General features: G+C 37.3%; 1 protein-coding gene across 1 annotated transcript in view; it reads left to right on the top strand.

Moving 5' to 3' along the window:
• The first annotated feature begins 13 nt into the window (after positions 1 to 13).
• arrb1 (arrestin, beta 1) overlaps positions 14 to 21,924 on the top strand; it is a 72,036-nt gene continuing 50,125 nt past the window's right edge. The window contains exon 1 of the mRNA XM_082180674.1: positions 14 to 5,886. Coding sequence (XP_082036800.1) covers positions 5,867 to 5,886 — 20 coding nt within the window. The 5' untranslated portion in view covers positions 14 to 5,866. The remainder of the gene's footprint in view (positions 5,887 to 21,924) is intronic.

The raw sequence follows: 21,924 nt of genomic DNA, 5'->3' as shown, positions 1-21,924 counted from the left end.
TATACTGTATATATATATATATATACTTAAAAAAAAATTTTTTATGAAAAATACTTATTTTATATATAAGTTTTTTATGAAATTAATATTTAAGGATGCATTAAACTGATCAAATGTGACAGTAAGGACATTTATAATGTTACACATTTTTTTTAAAGTAATGCTGCTCTTTTAAACTTCTATTCATCAAAGAATCATGAAAACATTTTTTTATTGTGGTTTCCACAAAAATATTACCTGTTTTCAACATTGATAATAATCAGAAATGTTTCTTGAGCAGCAAATCAGCATATTAGAATGATTTCTGAAGGTTCATGTGACACTGAAGACTGGAGTAATGATGCTGAAAATTCAGCTTTGCCATTACAGGAATAAATTACACTTAAAATATATTAAAATAAAATAAAATATTTTAAATTGTAAAACTATATCACAATATTACTGTTTTTGATGTGATCAAATAAATGCAACCTTGATGAGCAGAGGTGAGTTTGTCTTAAAATCTTACAGACACCAAAACTTTTGAACCGTAATATATATCAGATGTCTTATACCACAATGAAAATCTGAATCATTATGATTTATTTGATCATCTTATTGATATATATCACTAATGAAATCTACTAAAGCAAATTTGTGACATTATCATTATGATAATGACTAATATCACGTGCAGAATAACATGATCTTCAGGTTTGCACAAAGTTCATACAGCTTGAGTGTTGAGATTAAAGCTAAAGGGAGACGCACCGAATATCATATTTTGAGTTTTAATACTCAAATTGTTATGCTGCTAATATAATTTGTTATGAAATATAAATGAGAAAAAATTTAATTAGTTTTAACTTAGAAAAATGCAAAATAGAAACATTTTCACTAGTGTTCTAGTGACATTTAGATCCCATGTTGTTAATCACTGCCTCAGGGAAGAGCTCAGTTATACTGGATTGACTCTTATAAAAAGGGACTGGTGTTTTAAAAATGAATGAGAGGAAGCCTTGCCCTCCGCCACACTCTTTAGTGCTGCCATAGAGACCCAGTATGCTCACTGTTAAACTGTGCTCAGATTAGCATTTAAAAGGGCCTTCAGTCTCTGACTGACTTTGAAGAACCAAATTACTGCCATCAGAGATCACACAAGTCCAGCGTAGTTCACAGACCGGCATGTCATTTAATCTGCTGCGTTCATTTGCAACTTAATTATAGGCTAGCTGAGGAAAGTCTAATGCCCATCTTACTCGTGTCCGCTGTTGGACCCCAGAGAGTTTAATGTAAAGTCTAGAATATTTATTAACCTAAAACTGCCATATTGCTATGATTTGGTATGTGCCACAGAAATCACAGATTTTACAGTAAATCCTTGTATTGTGAGTTATTGTAAAATTATAACATGTCCAGGTCATATTTCATCCTTGAATAAAAAGAAAACAAGAAGGTATTTATTCACAATTATTTAAAAAAAATAATATCAGCATAATGAAAAGACAGTACAACCAATTATACCATAGTTAAAACTTTACAAGTTAAAAATACTTTACTTTATAAGTTTACATGTATGCATATGTGTGCATTATGGCAATGACAGAGATGTTTCACCATGTAGTAATGAGAATTGAAATGAAAATGTACTTACTGTCATGAAAATAATGTTGCAATGCAATAAAAAAAAGATTGATAGATTGAATGAATGATTAAATATGTTTAAATGTTTTTCATGATCTGAAAATTTATATAATTATATTATACCATGGAAAACTACAGAGTAAGGACCAAAAGTGAGTATGATGATAAAGTCTGTTGTTTACAGCAAATAAGAATAAGTCCATGCTTGTCTTTGTTCTAATAGGCACTTTCTATTAATACTGTAGGTTAAAAATAGGTCCTGAAACATCAACATTCATGTCATGACATAGTTTAAACCCTTTCAGATGTTTTCTACATCAAATGAACATCAAAATGAAATAGTAAAATATTTAACTGTGGTAAACCGGGTAACTGTGTTGTAAGTACTGTAACAGGGTTGAAGATTTATCACTTTGTAGAGTTTCAATAGTTTGAGACTAAATTGTTTGTTTGTAGATGCATGTGCACCATAAGTTTTTCGATATTTTTTCTTACAGTAACTGTTTGAAATGTAAATGTTGAGAGATTTGATGTGTTTTAAAATGTGTTAAAAAAAGAACTTTGGATTGGTGTCTAATAAAAGTGTAATGGGACACCACATTTTATCCTATTTTTGGAAAGTGCCAATATAACATGATTTTAGCATTCATTTTAGAATATTAATATTAAGAGTTACACTTTTTGTCATAACAGTGAAGTTATTATGAAATGCTGGGTATTGCTGTGTAATATCCGATGTCATATGTAATTTTAAATCTTAATATCATTAGGCTATTATCATAAGCTTGTTTCCGCCACAGAATAAAAAATGAAAAAGGTAATTGCCACTTTTTTTCTCACAATTGCGAGTTTATATCACGCAATTCTGAGAAAAAATGTCATAATTGCAGAAAAAATCTGAATTGCGAAACAATTCAGTCTTTACTGGCAATTTACCGGTAAATTACTGGTAACAGATCATGTATGAACAGGACCTTTTCAAAAATACCGGTAAATTGGTTCCGGCATTTTACCAGTAATGGAAGTTGTAACATTACCAGTAAATTACCGGTAATGTGCTCTGTGTGAACGTGGAATGATGATTACCGGTATGATCACGTACAAAGTCAGAATGCATGGACGTAAGAAGTCTGCTTTGGGCCAATCATAAAGACTTATGAAGATGACATGATTACTCTGCGCTGTTTACAGTAAGCTTTTTAATATGTTTTTTATTTAAATATGTGCTAAATTATCATATTTGACCGTTGCGCCACATCTCGCAGCTTTTTCAACGTGTCGCACTCGAGACCATGCCGCCTTTTCCATTCATCAGCGTTGCGGCTCTGCAGTTGGTTACTATCATGCGCGGCTCACGTTTTTAAGAGTAAAGGCCATTGCACACTGAGTCCGAAATTTTCGTATGCGTTTTTTCGTGTTCGTCAGCCTTAAAATTCGTCACGCACAGAAACCTTGCACACTGAGTCCGATGCGTATTTATTAAACCTTTGCGGGAAAAAACGCAAAAAATACAAAATGGATTCGTCAAGGGTAGCAGTGGGGATGATTTTGTTGCCCTCTTTCTTCTTAAAAAGAGAAAAAGAAAGAGGAAATATTGGGTCCACCCAATCCTGAGATTGCGCCGAGAGGAGGAGAGTTTCACCTCCTTATTATCAAGGAGTTGCGAAATTATCCCGAGCGATTCAAAATTTACCTCAGAATGTCAGTGGAACAGTTTGATGCTTTGCTAGCGATACTGGAGCCACATATTAAAAACAAGACCACCAATTTCCGTGAACCAATCGATCCTGAACAGAGACTGGCAGTATGTCTATGGGCGCGCGCGCGCGCACACACACACACACACACACACACACACACACACGCAGGCGGCCGGCGGAAGCGCTGGGCAGACAGAACAGCTGTATACAGGTTATATTTTATACCCAAATAATACATGATTAGTGATCGAATTGGCTGCTAAATCCATTGTGGATTTTGTCGCTCGCTTGTAACTTAGTTGTACGGTGGCTCTGAATTGTGAAAAAACCTCTCAAAATACTGGCTGTGGATGCGAAAAACGCAGAAAATCGAACCTGTTCCGATTTTTTTTATTACGGACGAAAGTTTCGTAGACAGTGTGCAAGCGTGATTGACATAACGTGAGGTCGAATTTTTTTTTTAACGTGCGAAAATTTCGGATGCGAATTTCGGACTCAGTGTGCAATGGCCTTAAAAACGCATTCTGTTTGATCACCCGTTATGCCTTTCACTCAGATGTTTACATTTTTGGTCAAATTGAACAGATAGTGAAACTAAAGCGCTTTCAACGGCACTGCGTTTAAAGATAATTTCTGATGACTGACATCACAGAATTTACTGGTATTTTCCAGCTGATGTGTGAATGGTCTCTTACCGTAAAAAGCCAGAATGCTGTTGCTTGTGTGAACAGCATATTTGTGCATTTACCAGTAAAGTCATTCTGATCATTTTACGGTAATTTACCAGGATTGCTGTGTGAAAGTGTAAACTCGCAATTGACCGATTGCAAAGACCCAATATAAACTCGCAATTGACCGTTTGCAAAGACCCGCCCTCTTTAGTTACTGATAGGTCTGACAAGCCATAGCGCTCTCACACCACACATCATGTTCTCAATATACAAATACATCGCGGACACGGACAATGCGCAACAGAGAGGACAGAACAGGTTACTTTTGATATGAAACAAAGTCTCAGCTTTCAAATTTGATCTTTTCTTTAAGAAATTTAAACAATAAATACCGTTGTGTGACTCTTTAATGTGTCATGACAGATCGCCGTAGCAAAGCTGCTCGTGAACCGATCAACTTCCTTCTAGTTCATTTATAGTATCAAATAAAAATGAATGAACATCAGAAGGAATGTTGTTTCAACCACGGAAAGACATCAGTACACACCGTTTTTCAAGTACAAGTCCGCCGACGTTAATCTACTAACTCTCCTGACTTCTTAGCCGGACAAAATGGCGGATGGCGGGATTATGATTGGTCAGATCGCCTGTCAATCAAACTCCCAGCGAAAGGGTGAATTGCAAGAAAAATGTCTCGCAATTCTGACTTTATAATCAGCAATTACGATTTTATATTACGCAATTCTAACTTTTTTCTCGTAGTTCTTACTTTTTTCTCTCAGTTCTGACTTTGTTCTCGCAATTGCGAGTTTACGCAACTTTGAGAGAAAAACAGTCCGAATTGTAAGATAAAAAGTCGCAACCTCTTTTTTTCTTTTTTTATTCAGTGGCGGAAACAAACTTCCATACCCTGCATCTTGGTTGATGATCTTTTTTATTTTTTAGAAATATTAATTTCAGTTCCTGTATGAAACGAATTTAGGCTATTTTAGCCTATAGCTATAGGCACTGAACTGATACTGTAAACCAGTAACAACAAAAAAAATTGTTTCAAAAAACGTGATAAACACGGATGATTTTTCAATTAATAAAACCATCTTAAACCCACTCAATGGCTGATTGATATGATTTATCCTGTCCAATATTGATTTATTGCTTAGGGAGTTTAGATCAGAACTGCGACACCACTTTAAATGATGTCAATGTCAAAATTTAAATAATGCTTCATCCGTCGCGTCGGCGACAGACAGCGCGCGCGCTCGTTTCACACAGTGATGGCGAGCTGAGAATATCTGCTCAGCGTTGGAGAGTATCATCACCCACTAACCTCACCTCAGCACCCGCTCACACACATACCCTCACACACACCCAGAGAGGAGGAGAGACAGCAGCGAGTGTATGTTAGTGAGAGAAGGAGAGAGAGAAGCACAGCGGAAGGGAGGGTGAGAGCTCTGGTAGACGGAGGCAGCGTGGATATCAAACGGACGCTTCTATAGCTTTAGGACTTACACAACAGCATTTATTTTTAATAAATTCCCACCTGAAGGACTCTTAAACCAGAGCAGAACAGGAAGGCAGCGAAGAATCGCCGGCTTTCGCTTGTTTTATTTGGAAACGCGGGGTTTGTCTGTTGGCAAGCGGCAGTGGAAGATGCTCCTGTAATTGGATTCATCTGGAAAGCTCTCAAACCGCAAGGAGAGCTGCTTAAGTGACAGCGGTTCTGTAACGCAGCGTAGTAAATTATCTTTCTTTCAGTCTTTCTCTCCATCCTCCTGTTTTCCATCGGCTCTTTTCTTTTCTCGTCATCCCCTCTCATCTTTTTCCCACTAGCAGAAGAGTTTCTGCTGAACGTGTCGCACGCAGATCCTCGCGATGGGTGATAAAGGCACAAGGTAAGCCGTGTGTTTCAGATGGATTAGCTACTGGAGGACATTGTACTGTACAATTGCTCAGTTTTTTAAATTATTTTTTTATTGTTTTATTCTATGTTCTAGATGTAATTGGCCATTTAACATCACAGTGGCTCAACGCAGTCAGTTAAGCTACTGTCAGTTTGCAATGCATACGGTGCAAAACAAAACATCATAATCACATGACACTAACATAATGCAATAAACATACATTTAACAACATAAGATGTAACATACAGCTCTAATGTACATAACTGATAACAAAAAAAAACTAAGAAGAAACAATTATTAAAATGAAAAACAAGCAAACTCTGAATATGTTATCAGCTTTTCACTGTAAAATATACGATTATTTGTTCTTTTTACGTGCAAAAACGGTACATTTAACAGTATTTTACTGAAGACTTGCATGAAACGTGAAAGGCTTGTTCTATTACAGTTCTCCCCGCATATAGTAAGACAACTTACTGTTAACCAATTAGCAGGTTTTTACTAGCATTTTACAGTAAAAAACAAAACAAAAAACGGTGTTGTATTACTTCAATTGAAAACAGTGAAACTGGACAGGTAAGTGGAGGGAGAGAATGTGATTGGGACACGGGCTGGATTTGGACCTGCCCTCTTGAGCACTTGCACAGCAAAGCCTATTTGCTATGCTAAATGGACAATTAGCCAAATGGTCAGTTGCATTTTTATCCCCGCCTCTCCGTGACCAAAGCAGGAACAAAACTGCAACCCTTCAGAAACCACTGCATAACCCATTTGTTTCATCTGTAAGTCATTTGCTTCAGTTCTCTAGGAAGGTTTTAGCGGTTGGTGGAGGTAAACTGTTTTGGCGTAGTGCCATTTCCATTGATATTTGACATTTCACACAAGGTCACATTTGACCAGGACATAGCCTACCCACTGTTTCTAAACTCTCAGCAGGATTGTGTGCCAGGTCAGTGTTCAAAGCCCAAAGCTTTATGATATAACACAACAGTTCACTCGTCAAAATCATCTGCATGCTTAAACATTTTCTTTATTGGCATCTGTGGTTCTTTGAAGAACGTTTAACATCCATGGAACCTTTCTATTGCACAAAAGGCTCTTTAAGGTGTAAAAAGTTTCTTATTATTATTATTAAAATGTTCTTCACAGTGAGGAAAATGGTTCTTTTAAAGGGGTGATAGAATGATTTTATAGGGTATTTCATAGCCTGGGAAAACCCAGACAACTCCAGCAAATTTAGATTTGCTCTGCAAGTAGTCTGGCAAAGAGCTCATTCAATGCCATTTCCATGCCGTGGAAATCGCGGCACCAATCAGAAACGTTGAGGCGGGCTTTACACGATGACGATCGCTCTGATTGGTTTTAGGTCTATCCAATTGCGCAGGCATTTGAGCGACGTCCACTCCGTTGGTGAAGCGCACCAACTTTTAAATGCAGCATTATTATATTCAAATTGCAAACACATGAGGACAGTCTCCATGAAAGACCCACTGGCAGATGAACATGCTACTACATTTCTCTCCGAAACGGTAGGAAATTAAATTCGATTTAATAGAGGATTTTAACTGTGACAAGATGATTGACAGGGCAGTTTACATGACGGGATGCACGCGACAGATCCGTCCGATAAAGATGATGAAGTAGTATGTCCAAAAGTTGCCTACTTTTTTGCTACACATTCAAAAGTAAATAAATTTTCTTCACAAAAAGAGTATACTTTTATGGCGTAGTGTAACAGAGGCGAATTGGGATGCAGCATGGCTTTACACATGACGATCGCTCTTATTGGTTTTTGGAGTTTTAGGTCTATCCAATTGCGCCGAGAGGCATTTGAGCGACGTCCGTTGGTGACGCCCCTTTGGAAATGATTTGTCTATGGAGCTTTGCCAGACCATAACTCAGTTACTACTGAGAATGGTCTGGTTTTAACCAGTCTAGGTATTTCACACTGTTCCTTAAGGTATCCAAATAGGGTATGTAACATTGGTTGGGCTGAAAATGGCCCCCATGGCTCTTTTATACGCCCTAATGCAACCCTGAGAAATAGCCCTAGAATGAAACAAGCGGTTTTCTACCTTTTATAGTATGCTCATGAATATTTAGATGAGCTGCACGCTGATTGGTTGGTTTACAACGAGGCAACATACCCAATGAAGATTGGCAGCACTCACTGTGTATCTAAACTACTATCGAATAAATATTTCAATTAAACCAAACCGTCACATTAACTGTACCTGCTAGATAACAATAGCTACCGGGTGTCTACAGATATGAACAAGTCTTAAATTGAAGTCTTTTTAAGACCTTTTTAATACCACCTTATATGCAATTTAAGACCAAACCTGCAATGGAAATACACACATACACATATATATAAATCATCACATATCACAAAATATCATTGCAGTCACAAAAATGATATTTATTATTACAATATACAGTGAGCTTACAATATCCAAGGGGCTGTTAACACCTGGCCACTTCATGCGTTTTCTCAGATCGGATAGCTATCGGATTTATCAAAACGATTCCATTTACACTTGGTCACATAAATGTGTTTTTGCAAAACGGATTCAAATCTGATCTTCAATTCCTGCGCTATATGCAGATTTAATGGAGTTCATGTCACCGAAAGCAACAGATATGAGCTGCAATTTATTGATCATCAGCTAAAATTTAAAAATAAAAGGCCGCAATTAGACAGAGTGGCAACAGCCCTGGTAAGATCATTTAGTTTCTCTATACCTTTAATGATGATGATTGTGTGTTAAGCGTCTGCGACTTACTTTCACTTTGATTTGCGATAGTTTGCACGTTGGCTTGATGAATAGATGCTCAGCTGCTCATCTGCGGTGATGCGTGCTGCAATAGCGTCGTCATATCTGGCTAAAACATGACATTATAGCCTATAACACACTCTCACACGTTTATTTTTTTAGCATTTTTGGGAGGAGTACAATTTACACATGTGCATTTGTCTAGTTTCGCCTGGAATGTGGCCCAGACCTCCTCCTGAAGTGGTTTGAGCGATCGGATTCAAATCCGCCTCGAATGTGTTTCGGAGGGCATTTTTACACCTGGTCTTTTCACGATTGGATAGAGCTGGAGAAATACAGTTGTTTTGAAGGAGAAAATATTTTTTTAAAATACCTTGATTCCCATTGTACCCAGTTTAAAACGTCTTCGACAAACGGCGCAGTTTGCCTCGTATACATTTCCAGGCGCCAGCTTTAACCACCACGAGAACTCGTCATTCTCAAGCCATTGCGGCTAAACTGTGTCTGATGGCACGACCACCATGGATATTCCTGGGCCCAGAAAGTGGGCTGTGTGTATGCAAATTTAGGGGCGTAACAAAGGTACAGACCAGATCCAAATAAGGAAATCCCCCAAGTGTTACGTCACATCTGAGCTGATTTGAGATCCGACCGTTTTACAGCTGCAGTTTAAAGTTTTGAGAGTTTCATATTAAGGAGGTGACATAGGATTTTGAGATTCTGTGAATGGCCATTTCACCCACTGAGCTGCTGTTATTCAACTATGCCATGGTAAACTTGGTTTTACATTCTATCACCCCTTTAAGAAGTTATTATTAGGGGTGTAACGGTACACGGAAGTCATGGTTCGGTACGTACCTCAGTTTTGGGGTCACGGTTCGATATGAGTTCGGTACAACAGGAAAAAGCAACAAATCCCCAATGTTAGATTTCTTTTCAATTATTTTGAACAGACAGTAGTGCAAATTACAGTTTGTTCCACCTAGCGGCATTTAGTCCCCCCTGAGATAGTTGGTACAGTCTATTTTTATTTGTGTACACTCAACACTCACAATAAAAACGAAACATTGTGCTTTTGTAAAATAAAGAAAACAGACAGGATGCCTCTTTCTGCCATCCCGGTTTTCTGGAGGAGCTTGTTTACATTTTTTTTAAATGAATCGAAACAGCGTATAGGCTCTTGTGTGCCATCTGAACTCTTGTTTTGGGTTGGTGCATGTCTCTTCTTGTTGTGGCGGTTAGCAAACAGTGTTGCATTACCACGCGTGCCCCCTTCTGGATTGGAGTGTGGATTGCCAGTGACTGACTGCTTTCGTTGTCTGACTGTATGCACCGAACTGTGACATCTGTACTGTGACGGTTTGGGAAGAAAACATGTACCGTTACACCCCTACTGTTTACTGTTGGGTTGAACCCAAAATAGTTCTTATATGGCATCGCTGCAAAACTCCATTTTGGAATCTGGCTTTATAATTGAGCTAGTTACAACCAAACTCTTAGGCAGTACCCCTTATTCAAATAGGACATATTTTTAAACCTTTAACTTTCAGTGGTTCCATCAGTGTTGTCGATTAAATTAAATTAAAAACCAGACAGACCACATTACAGTTTATATTGGTCAATAATCACCCACATAAATAAATAGTTCACTTGGAAATGAAAATTCTGATATGATTTACCAATTTTATTTCAAACCCTTATGGTTTATTTTTTATATTTGTGACATTACAACATTGCATTTGTAATAGTTAATACTACATTAATAAAAACACACAATAAAGGTTTTTTTTTTTTTGTGCAATGTATGACGCAGATTTTCTAATATGACAACAGATATGATAGATACGACAGAACAAAAACATAGTCTAAACCTTAAATCTGTATGATAGGCTCCAATGCAGAGTGGCACAAAAGCACCTATTCTGGACGCATGATGATTCTCTTTTAATGAATAATGAATGTTTCATTCAGTCTGCCACTCCCATGCTCTCATCTAACAGACACCCAATTGCAAGTACCACATCATTCAGAATCACCAAAAATATCCTGCAAAATACATTCTTTTTAAACAAAAGCACAGGCCTTTATGTTCAGTTTATGTGTAAAAAGCGGGAATGTTAGAACATCTTGAAGAGAGTTTTACAGAGTTTTACCTTACCCGAATGTGACATTCTGTTTGAATGTTGAATGGAGAATGACGTGCCCAATGCAATTTCATAGCAATTTGTAACTATTTTACGTTTTACTGCAAATTGGTATACCAGTATCGAATTTGGAGCTGTCCTGTTTGATTGATACCTGATTGGACCAATAAGATACTGAGTGTCAGATTGGCGCATTCCTAGAAGAAATATGATAGATAAAAATATAAACGTAAGAGAAAAGTGGAATATGCCGTGCTCGAAAATGTCTTGTTTACTTGTTAATAATTGTTTTAAACACATTCATTGAATTCTTTCATAGATTCAGTTGCATTAACCTCGCAGTGATTAGCTGTGTAAGTGCTCATTGTAACAGCTTAAGAATTTGTAGATATGAGTTTCCTGGCAGTCCGATACATGCCTGTACACTCTGGCTCCTGGAAATTGTATACCTCCAAGCCAGTGAGATGATCAAGAAGATCAAGATCAAGAAGTAAAAAGAAGTGCATCCTTTGCAATCATCTATTGCTTCATACATGATTATGTGACTTGTAGATGTTGTTGTTACCTTATATATACTGATAAAAAATGACTTTTCTCTGTTATTATACCTATTTATACCACCTTTCTCACGAACATTACTAATAAGACATTCAGGTAACACTTTACAATTAGGTTCAATTAGTTGGCTTAGTAGTAGGAGTAGGATTAATTAATGCATTAGTATCATAAACTAAAAACAAACAGTGCTTTTACAATATTTGTTCATCTAGGTTATTTCCTGGATACATTGGGAAAAAAAAAATATTTTTTAATTTTTTAAGAATTTTTTTGTTTTGTTTTCTTTGGTTCAGAATGTACATTTTTATTTAAGGGGGTCATGAAAAGCATTGTTTTCAGGGGTACTCTTATATTGTTAGTATGATTTTTACACAAAAAATTGTCATAATTTATAAATAAAAGGCGTTTTTCTTACCCTGATTTTAGCCCTTTGATTTGAACGCTGTGTTTGAAGTGGCGTCTCTGATGTGAGACTTCAGTGTAAACGCCCACTGCTGTGATTGGCTAACATATTTGCATATGAAATAGCTAGTATTACATGTTCTATACTCTACATTACTACAAATGTAGAGTATTTATATTAAGTACATAAATATGTAAATGTATTTGTATTATATTTAGCATAAAATAAATGTATTTCAAATACATTTTGGTATATACATTTTTCACTAGGGTGTACATGAATTATTACATATCAGAAATTGCTGATCACAGATCAGGCATTAGAATTAACACAGTTATTTTGTTGTGGCAATACTGTCGAAGTCCATATTTTCATATTTCTGCTTTCATATTAACCAAAAATATGTATTTTCCCGCAGACAAAAACATTCATAAAAATGTAAACGTTTTTTTAAATAAATAATTATTATAAAGACCACACATACAATCATTATATATTTTTTAGACATAAGCCCAAATGTTAGCAACTTAATTTAGTCAATATAATAATTGTTTGGCTTTTTACAACTTAATTCAGGGTTCCCGCGGATTAAATTAGATAAAAAAAATGTAAGGCCATAAAAAGTCTTATTTTTTACTTATGAAGGGTCTTAAATTTTAGATGACACTTTGACGTATCTAAATGCTAGTAATTAGCGTACGTATAATTTTTTTATTATTCTATCTTTGTGGATTTGCTTGTTCACGTGACAATTCGCGTCATTCGCGGCAGCATGTTACATTTATGCATTTGGCAGACGCTTTTATCCAAAGCGACTTACATTGCGTTATCCTATACATTTATACATAGGTATGTGCAATCCCCTGGGATCGAACCCACAACCTTGCGTTGTTAACACAATGCTCTTACCACTGAGCTACAGGAAAGCTTATATTAGCCTACGTGTGTCTCCTGCACACGAAAGGAGGAGAAGAAAGTTGGTAAATGTCAGTTAATTGTAAGTTCATTCTTTATGTGCTTAGGAGTCTGCGATATGTATTGTCTATGATGATATTGTAATCATTCTTTTAACTATGTACGAGGCACTGCGAGCTGACATCGCATTTGTCTCTCGTGCTTTCTCTGCGTGATGATGTGTCAGTACAGTTATAGGTAACGTATGTCCCCAAATGAGTTTGACATAAACTTGACATAAAAGGTGATGCATACCTCTAAATAAGTTTAGAAAAAATGGCCATATATAGGTGAAAATGCCCCTGGAAATCAATTTAAGGTTGCAAATATTGTTCATTTCTGTCACTGCTGTGAACTGACCACTGCATAGAATATGAAAAATATGAATATCTTTGTGAGTCTGCTGTCAACAACAGGCCTAAACCAGCCATGGTACCAGTACAAGAACAAAATATAATTTAATTATTATCAACAAAACTTTTAAAATATCGAGATATATTTTTGTCAATATTGCGCACTCCTAATGTAAGGTATTCATTTTGATTTCTTTAGGTCTTAAAAAGGTCTTAAAAAGCCTTAAATTGGACTTTAAAAAGTGTGCAGCAACCCTAATTACAACACAAAAAAGCTAAATTAACCAGACTATCAAAGTAGAAGTTTCACTTAAAGTCCCCTTGTAGTCAATCATTTTATCCTTTTAAAGCTCATCTTTGATCACAAAAATGACATATTAAGTTTTTTTCCCGTGAAAAAAAAAACTTCATGCCTTAAAATAGCTTGAATGCAACTCTACACCCTTGCTTCATTTAGTATACGTGGTTCTATGAATATGCAAACTAACCCCGCCACTCACTCACACCAGCTCAGAGATTCTCTCGGCCAACTTACTGAGGTAAATGCTGCACAATGGTATCGCTGTTTACAACGTCAGGCACATAACGGTAATTAATATGATTCGTTTTTTGCTTGACTATGTTATCAAACAGCTAATAATGTGTTGCTAATGCTACACAAACTATGTTTCCGTTCGCAATCTCAGTCTGCCTTCTAACAATCATCAGAAACGCTTTGAACAACTCAGAACATCAGTGGAGAAAGGCATCATACAATCGTAATATACATCATAAACCCGCTATATTGCTAAATCTTACCTATTTTCATATCAACAAAAACATATACCGGGATAACCTGCCATCTTTTGACACTCCCGTGCTAGTTCTCTGTTAATGATATGCTAAAGCCCTCCGACACGTTGACCTTTCAAACCGCGTTTTTGAGACTGCAGTTTTAAGGATGCTAGTCTATGATCTCTATAGGCGAACAACATCTACTTTGACCTTTTAATTGTAGCTGAGGTCTGGATGAGTTTGGTTCATATTATCGACATGTCGAGAAGGCGCTGGTTTCAATCAACTTTGCGTGCACTTCAAAAGAATGAGGACTCATGCTGGAGTTGATATGGTAAAACCGACGCAATCGTTCATATTACTGTGTATCAAGCGCTGAGGAAACCTCCGGAGCTGAGATTAAATAGGAGTTTCATTTCCAACATGCGCTGTAAACAGTAGTCCAATCACAACATACTGGGCCATCTGACCAATCAGAGCAGAGTAAGCTCTTGGAAAGTAGGGGTTCAGAGAGACTGAGGCTGTTTCTCAATTCCAAGAATGCAAAGAACGGACTTGCTTTCTCATGGAGACCGGTCTTGCCAGGCGACCTTGAGAGAACGAACTCGGAAGGATGCAAGGACACAGAACGCATCCTTGTGAGAATTGAGATGTGCTGCAAACTTGTTGCTCATCTGACTGTCCCAGCATATTATAACTAGCGGCTAATGCACAATTAAAGGGATAGTTCACTTTGAAATAAATTTTTGGTATGTTTTAGCTTACGTCAAGGGCATCCAAGATGTAGGTGTCTTTTTTTCCGCAGTAGTTTCAATTTTGATATTTTTAGGTCAAACCGTTCTTGTCTGTCAGTCATATAATGCAGGTCTATGGTCATTATCTCAAAACACAAGCACAGAGTCCTTTGGACGACGGGGAATTGTTTTAATTTGGACTCTGTGCTTGTGTTTTGAGATAATGACCATAGACCTGCATTATATGACTGACAGACAAGAACGGTTTGACCTAAAAATATCAAAATTGAAACTACTGCGGAAAAAAAGACACCTACATCTTGGATGCCCTTGAGGTAAGCTAAAACATACCAAAAATTAATTTCAAAGTGAACTATCCCTTTAATACAACATAACTCCATATACTGATTGGCTTCATCACTGTCTCCTCTCCACCAGTAAGCTGGTGTGTGGTGGGCGTTCTGGCGCAATATGGCTGCCGTCGCATCATCCAAGTGGATGCTGCACATTGGTGGTGGTTGAGGAGATTCCCCCATCTATGTAAAGCGCTTTGAGGTCTCAGAAAAAGCGCTATATAAATGTAACAAATTATTATTATTATTATAACATCACAAACAAATGTCACAGCCTATTAAAACTTTTCTTACATTATTTTAATATAATTTTATATATTTTTATTTTACCGTGTGTATTTATGAAAATGAGTAGCCTGTGTGTGTAACCTATGCTTTGTCAATGTTAATGATTTTTTTATATATGCCAATACAAATGACTGCAGGCTTTCTTCAGGCTATCATTTTATTAAAATTAAGCAAAACAAACAGACAAATGTTTACTTTCACGAGCCGTCACGTATTTGCATCTCTTAAGTGAGAACGAGAAGTTTAAAGCTTACCGACTTCCGTATGTTGACTGCCTGCAGTTTCTTCTGGGATTTCTGACGGTTCGATAATCTCAAGTCTGCATTTGATGCATCCTCGATATCAAGAACACATCCGGGCACTTTCATGCTTCCGCAGTACTTGAGTTCTTGAGTATTGGAATTGAATTTCGAACGGTTGATGATGATGTAGAGCGAGAACACAAGGACACAAGATCGCTGAAGAACGCATATTGAGAAACAGCCTGAATCTTAGAACGAACTGTTTTCAGAAATGAGGTGATATGCAATGTAATATTATAATATTATGAAGACGACATTGGAAACATAGTTCTGGGCGGGACCATTGGAGACGGGAGATTCAGTTTTAGGTAGGATTGCGGGCAGGGTTTTCTTCCATACCCTTGAACTCCACTAAAAGTCCCACGGCGATGCACGGTTGTGCCGGCTCACACACCTGGTCAGACTCACAGTGGGGCTTGGGCTCCGGGCGATAGTAGGCTCTGTCCTCAACTTAGGCTCTGGCTCGTTCATTGCGGCAGGCTTTAACTACCCGTCTGCGGTGGGCTCTGGCCTAAAGTCTGTGCGTGGGGTTGATGGCTGGCTGGGCTCTGGATTCAGTGATGTGACGATGGACGTTGGGTGGGGCTAAACGCTGCCAATGTTCTCCTCTGCCTTGCCGACAGTAAAGGGAGTATACGTCCACCCATAGAGTGAAATTGATGTATTCCTCCAAACTCCAGCAGGTGTCGCCCTTGGGCATCACAGAGCGGATGTCTTCGTCCATCCCACAAGGAAAACCTTCCATTAGGGTCAGGTCATCGCAAGTTGCTTGGTGGCAGATGTTAAGAAACTCCTCCATATAGTCCTCTAGGCCTCAGCTTTGTGGTGCAACATTGATAGCTGCGACTTTCCTTTTCTTTTGAGGTCCGTTATTCTGTCACGTTCTAGTCCGATAATGATAAAGAGATTGGCACAAAGGATGAAATGGTAGCGTATTTTTTAAAATAAGAAAACTCAGGAAATCCACAAAGGTACAAACTGAACGAAACCGTGCCTTGTGCAAACAATAACGGACAAAGGAACTGAAGGGCTAATATACACAAGATAGAGAACTGAATACTATCAGGTGTGGTCTAGTTAATGAGTAACCAAGAAGATTAACTGGTGGCGGGAAACTGAGAAAAAAGAACACCAAGAACTTAAGACAGGCTTAACAGGAACATAAGACAGTAACAATGATACCAAACTGAACATAACTGCTACAAATATATATATATATATACATATATATATATATTTTTTTTTTACATTTCAAGTTTATAAAACAATAAGTTAGTTATTGTATAATGAATGAACATTTGTGAACCCCAAACTAGGATTAATGCTTGTTATTTTTTACATATTCTTTCAAATAGTACTTGATAAGTTTGAATTAACCTTGAAAGGCAACCTAAAGCTAAGAAATATCCCAATGATGCTGCCAATATTGGAGTAACCAGGATAACCTGTTTAGAGTTTCTAGATTAAAACGGACAAAAAACTCCCTACATTTGTCAATTATTTGACCATTAGAGCCAGACACTGCATGAAATAAAACATGGTCGTGAAATAATCAATTCTGCTTCTACTCTTTGAAAGTTGTAGGAACATATAACCCCCTGAAAATCTATGGACTTGCATTATCAGCCATGTTATTTCTGAATCAACACCCCATTGAATCCAGAAACTAGGCCTCAGGCCTGACTGGAAGTTGATGTTTTGTGTGATAAAGTTTTGCATTATCTACAACTCTTGCTTAAGTGCTTTTTTTTTTTTTGTGAGATAAAAATTCTCTCTCTCTTTTTTGCACTTAATCTAATTCAGGATTGTATCAGGCTATCATCACTGATGCGCTCGTTAAAATTCAGTTGATTTCTGAGTTTCCGGTGCAGTAAGCAAGTTTAATATTTTTATAGCCCTTAATGGTTTATTGTTACTTGAAGTGCTTTGTATTTCAAAAGCCTTCAGTTCTAGAATTGTTCTTTTAGGGATCTCCTGTGCAGTGATTTCAGCACTGGCGTCCCACTTGTGCTTCCTACAATTATAATAAATTAGTATTCTTTCTGATTCATTGTTCACTTTGAATGTTTTTTATGCTTTAAGTGTCTTTGTGTGGGACTGTTTGAGTATCACAGAGCTCTTCAGTAGCTTTTGAATCCTCCTGTCAATCTGAATCTCCCATGATGCATATGAGCACTTGAATCTCAGTTTGAATGTCTAGAATGAGTCGTCTCTTGTGCGTGATCCGTTAAGAGGCAAATAAATTAAATTGATATGAAATCCAATAATAGAAGATGTCTTCAATCCTATAACGGTTTTGTTGTTGTATTTTTTTCTATTTTTGTATAAAAAAAAACTGCAATTACACAAGAAAAGCTTCTGTTATATACTGCACCTGATTAAGTGTCTTTAGACTTTCAAACTACACTTTTCTTCAACGTGGGTAACACTTATACTTAATTGATTATTGATTTATCTCTTCTTTTTAAATATAAAATTATCTCATAATTTGGCAACAGGCTGCTGAATGCAGTAAACATGCTAAGAATTCCATTCCCCATCATTTATAAAACACTGCCATTTTCACTATGTTGCCAAAAGTATTGGGACACCCCTCCAAATCATTGAATTCAGGTGTTCCAATCACTTCCATGGCCACAGTTGTATAAAATCAAGCACCTAGGCATGCAGACTGCTTCTACAAACATTTGGGGAAGAATGGGTTGCTCTCAGGAGCTCAGTGAATTCAAGCGTGGCACAGTGATAGGTTGCCACCTGTGCAATAAGTCTACTAAATATTCCACGGTCAACTGTTAGTGGTATTATAACAAAGTGGAAGCAATTAAGAACAACAGCAACTCCGTCACGAAGTGGTAGGCCACGTAAAATGACAGAGCGGGGTCAGCACATGCTGAGGCTCACAGTGCGTCTTCAGGTCTTCAGATTAGCTCAAGAAGGAGAGAGCTTCATGGAATGGGTTTCCATGGCCGAGCATCTGCATCCAAGCCTTACATCACCCAGTGCAATACAAAGCGTGGGATGCAGTGGTGTAAAGTACGGCGCCACTGGACTCTTTGAGCAGTGGAGACGAGTTCTCTGGAGTGACGAATCACATTTCTCTGTCTGGCAATCCAATGGACGAGTCTGGGTTTGGTGGTTGTCAGGAGAATGGTACTTGCCTGACTGCATTGTGCCAAGTGTACAGTTTGGTGGAGGGGGGATTATGGTGTGGGGTTGTTTTTCAGGGGTTGGGCTTGACCCCTTAGTGCCAGTGAAAGGAACTCTTAATGCTTCAGCATACCAAGACATTTTGGACAATTTCATGCTCCCAACTTTGTGGGAACAGTTTGGGGATGTTCCTGTTCCAACATGACTGTGTGCACAAAGCAAGGTCCATAAAGACATGGATGAGTGAGTTTGGTGTGGAGGAACTTGACTGGCCTGCACAGAGTCCTGACCTCAACCTGATAGAACACCGTTGGGATGAATTAGAGCGGAGACTGCGAGCCAGGCCTTCTCGTCCAACATCAGTGCCTGACCTCACAAATGCGCTTCTAGAAGAATGGTAAAAAATTCCCATAAACACACTCCTAAACCTTGAGGAAAGCCTTCCTAGAAGAGTTGTCATTAAAGTTCATGTGCACGTGAAGGCAGGCGTCCCAAAACTTTTGGCAATATTGTGTAAATGCTACAATCATTTCCCATTTTCCTACTGTACACCCAACAATCATGTGTGAAAACACTTATACATACATACATTGATCACTTAGAAATAATTTTTTACCCTCTTGCATTTCTAAATGCTACCTAATTTGATAATTGAGAAATAAAACCATGTAAAATCCCCCAAAAAATGACCCTTGCATTTCTGTTTATTTTGTAAATATATACTGCATATGCATACAAGTAAAGTCACTTTTATTTCTGTAACCCTTTTACTCAATACAAACAAATTCAAAATGTGTTTGGGTGTGTTCAGCTGTGTGTGAGTGTGTATATGGGTGTGTAGCTTTGTGTGTGTGTGAGTGTGGGTACTTGGTAAAATCACAGTATGTGCACATCTGTGACTACAACATCACTGGCTGGTATATTAAAGAATAAAGTATAATTGGCATTCTGATTGGTGTTTACTGTCATTTTCAGTTTCAGCATAGATAAATTACTTGTGGCTGGATGTTTTGTTGCTTTGCACATGGTTTGGTCACAGTGTTACGTGTACAGTATGTCCAGTGTTTTTGGAGAGTGGAACGTAAAATTATGCCAAAAATCAGTTTAAGCTACGCACAATAAATGAGAATTTTGCAGATCTGATCTCATTTACCGTAGTCTGGGATCAGTATGTGCACCTTCCAGTGTTGCAGAAGCTATTTTGAAACTGGAGTAAAGCTACCAGTAATTTTAAGTGAAACTGCTGTCAAGCAGCTCTGCCATACAAGGTAGCTGCACTACAAGATACAAACAAATAGAGTTTTAAGAGAGATTTAAATGGACAATATCATTTTAAATATATGACCAGAGCAAGCCTAAGGGTTTGTTGGTCCCTCTGTATGATAATGAAAATAGACCCCAGTGTTATTAAATTATCTTCCTATCGGGAGTAATGATCTGCATTTATTATTGATCATCTTGTTGGGCCCCTCAGATACACCGGGGCCCTAGGGAACCTCATTTCTATAACTGAGTAGAGTTCAGCAGGTCAACATTTTCAACCACTTCATGATCATGTGCCATACAAACAAACCAATTCACAAAGAAAATAATCAGATTTTTCAATGTTGAATATTAAACCAGTTTTGGAGAGCATGCTTGAATACTGCCTCAGTTCAGGGTTATTATTGTTAACTGAAACTAAAACTAAATCCCATAAAAACATTTTCATTACTTGAAATAAAATGAACATTTTAAAATTCTAAAATAAAAATAAAAACCTGAAAAAATTAATTTAATTTAATTTAATTTAATTTAATTTAATTTAATTTAATTTAATTTAATTTAATTTAATTTAATTTTGTTGCCAAAGCAACATTTCTCATTTTTGTTGAAAGTTGAAGTACTAAAATAACTCAAACACAAACCAAAACCTTATAAAAATAAATAAAATAAATCATAAAAATGAAACACAACAAAGTTAAAAACAAACCAGAAAATATTGGAAAAAAATTATAATTTAAAATATTAACAATAACTACAGTGATACTAAAATAACAGTTCGGTCAGTCATAAAGTTGCACATAAACAATGTGACGTTGTATTTCATCAGAGCAGTATAAGGCAGGGAATGTCTTACTGGTTGTGAACAGTGTTCAGACAGGACACATCAGAATGATTGACACAATTTTATTATTAAATGTGTCAAATCGCTGGATATATTCAATTGACCTTTGACCTGCATGACATGAGGAAGCAATTAGATTTGTCATATGCCAGGTAACATCAAGTTTGTGGTCTCTGTGCTGTTCCCTTAGCTGACACAAACATACATACAGACTTTTGCTCTCATTTTTCATAAGAAAAAGTAATTTATTTGCAAAATGTTAATGTACGCTGTAAAACATATTAATATTTTGATCTGAAAAAAGTAAAAATACTACTGCTTGTTAATTGATCAGCTGTATTGTATGTTACCATATGGTTAAAATTGGCAAAATACTCAGCAAAACAATACACGTAAATGTAGGGTAAGTGTACCCGCCCATGTACCCTTTAAGCCCACTTTCAACTCTGAAGTCTGAAGTCAAAGTTTTATGCTGCTCATTATTTTAACCAATCCAGTGATTTGTTGCTTCCCTGGCATTTTTTATTGCATACCAATCACATTTGGCAATGTTGAGTTAGCCTCACCCATGTGCAGATGCTGTCTCAGGGGACCTCACACAGAATCACCCCAAAACGTTGGTGTTTCGGGACCCTTCAGAAATTTACTATGATACTTAGTCCATAGTATATTTAAGCTACATGCATGTATTTGTAAACATATCTTACATTTCTAAAGGAAAAGATGGTATTTTTTCACCATTACTCACTGTGGAACCATTTAAGCCCACCTTATGTGTTTCAATGAGGAATCCCTCTAATTGCAAACTTTGATACATTTTCTAAAAGTGTTTAATGATACCTTACCTGACTTACTACCTTAATTTACAACTATATTTAGATAGGCCTACAAATTACACACATTAATTCAAATGAATTCATTTACAAAGCTTATGTAAACCGGCCATAATTTGGGAGCCAAGCCGAGTTAAGGCTTGAGATTCCGGGCATGGAGAGGTCCCAGAGGGACCCTACATTCCCCACAGACCTGAGCCCCTGGGACCGTCCGGCTCCGAGATACCGCCACTTCCTGTCCAGCTTTGACTGGGCAAAACTAGGGACCCAAGCCGAGTTGGGGTTCCGGACTCCAGGCATGG

The sequence above is a fragment of the Leuciscus leuciscus genome (genome assembly GCF_965113295.1).
Source record: "Leuciscus leuciscus genome assembly, chromosome: 9".
Taxonomy (NCBI): Eukaryota; Metazoa; Chordata; class Actinopteri; order Cypriniformes; family Leuciscidae; genus Leuciscus; species Leuciscus leuciscus.
Note: the sequence above shows the minus strand (reverse complement) of the source record. Positions and strands in the feature narration are given on the sequence as shown.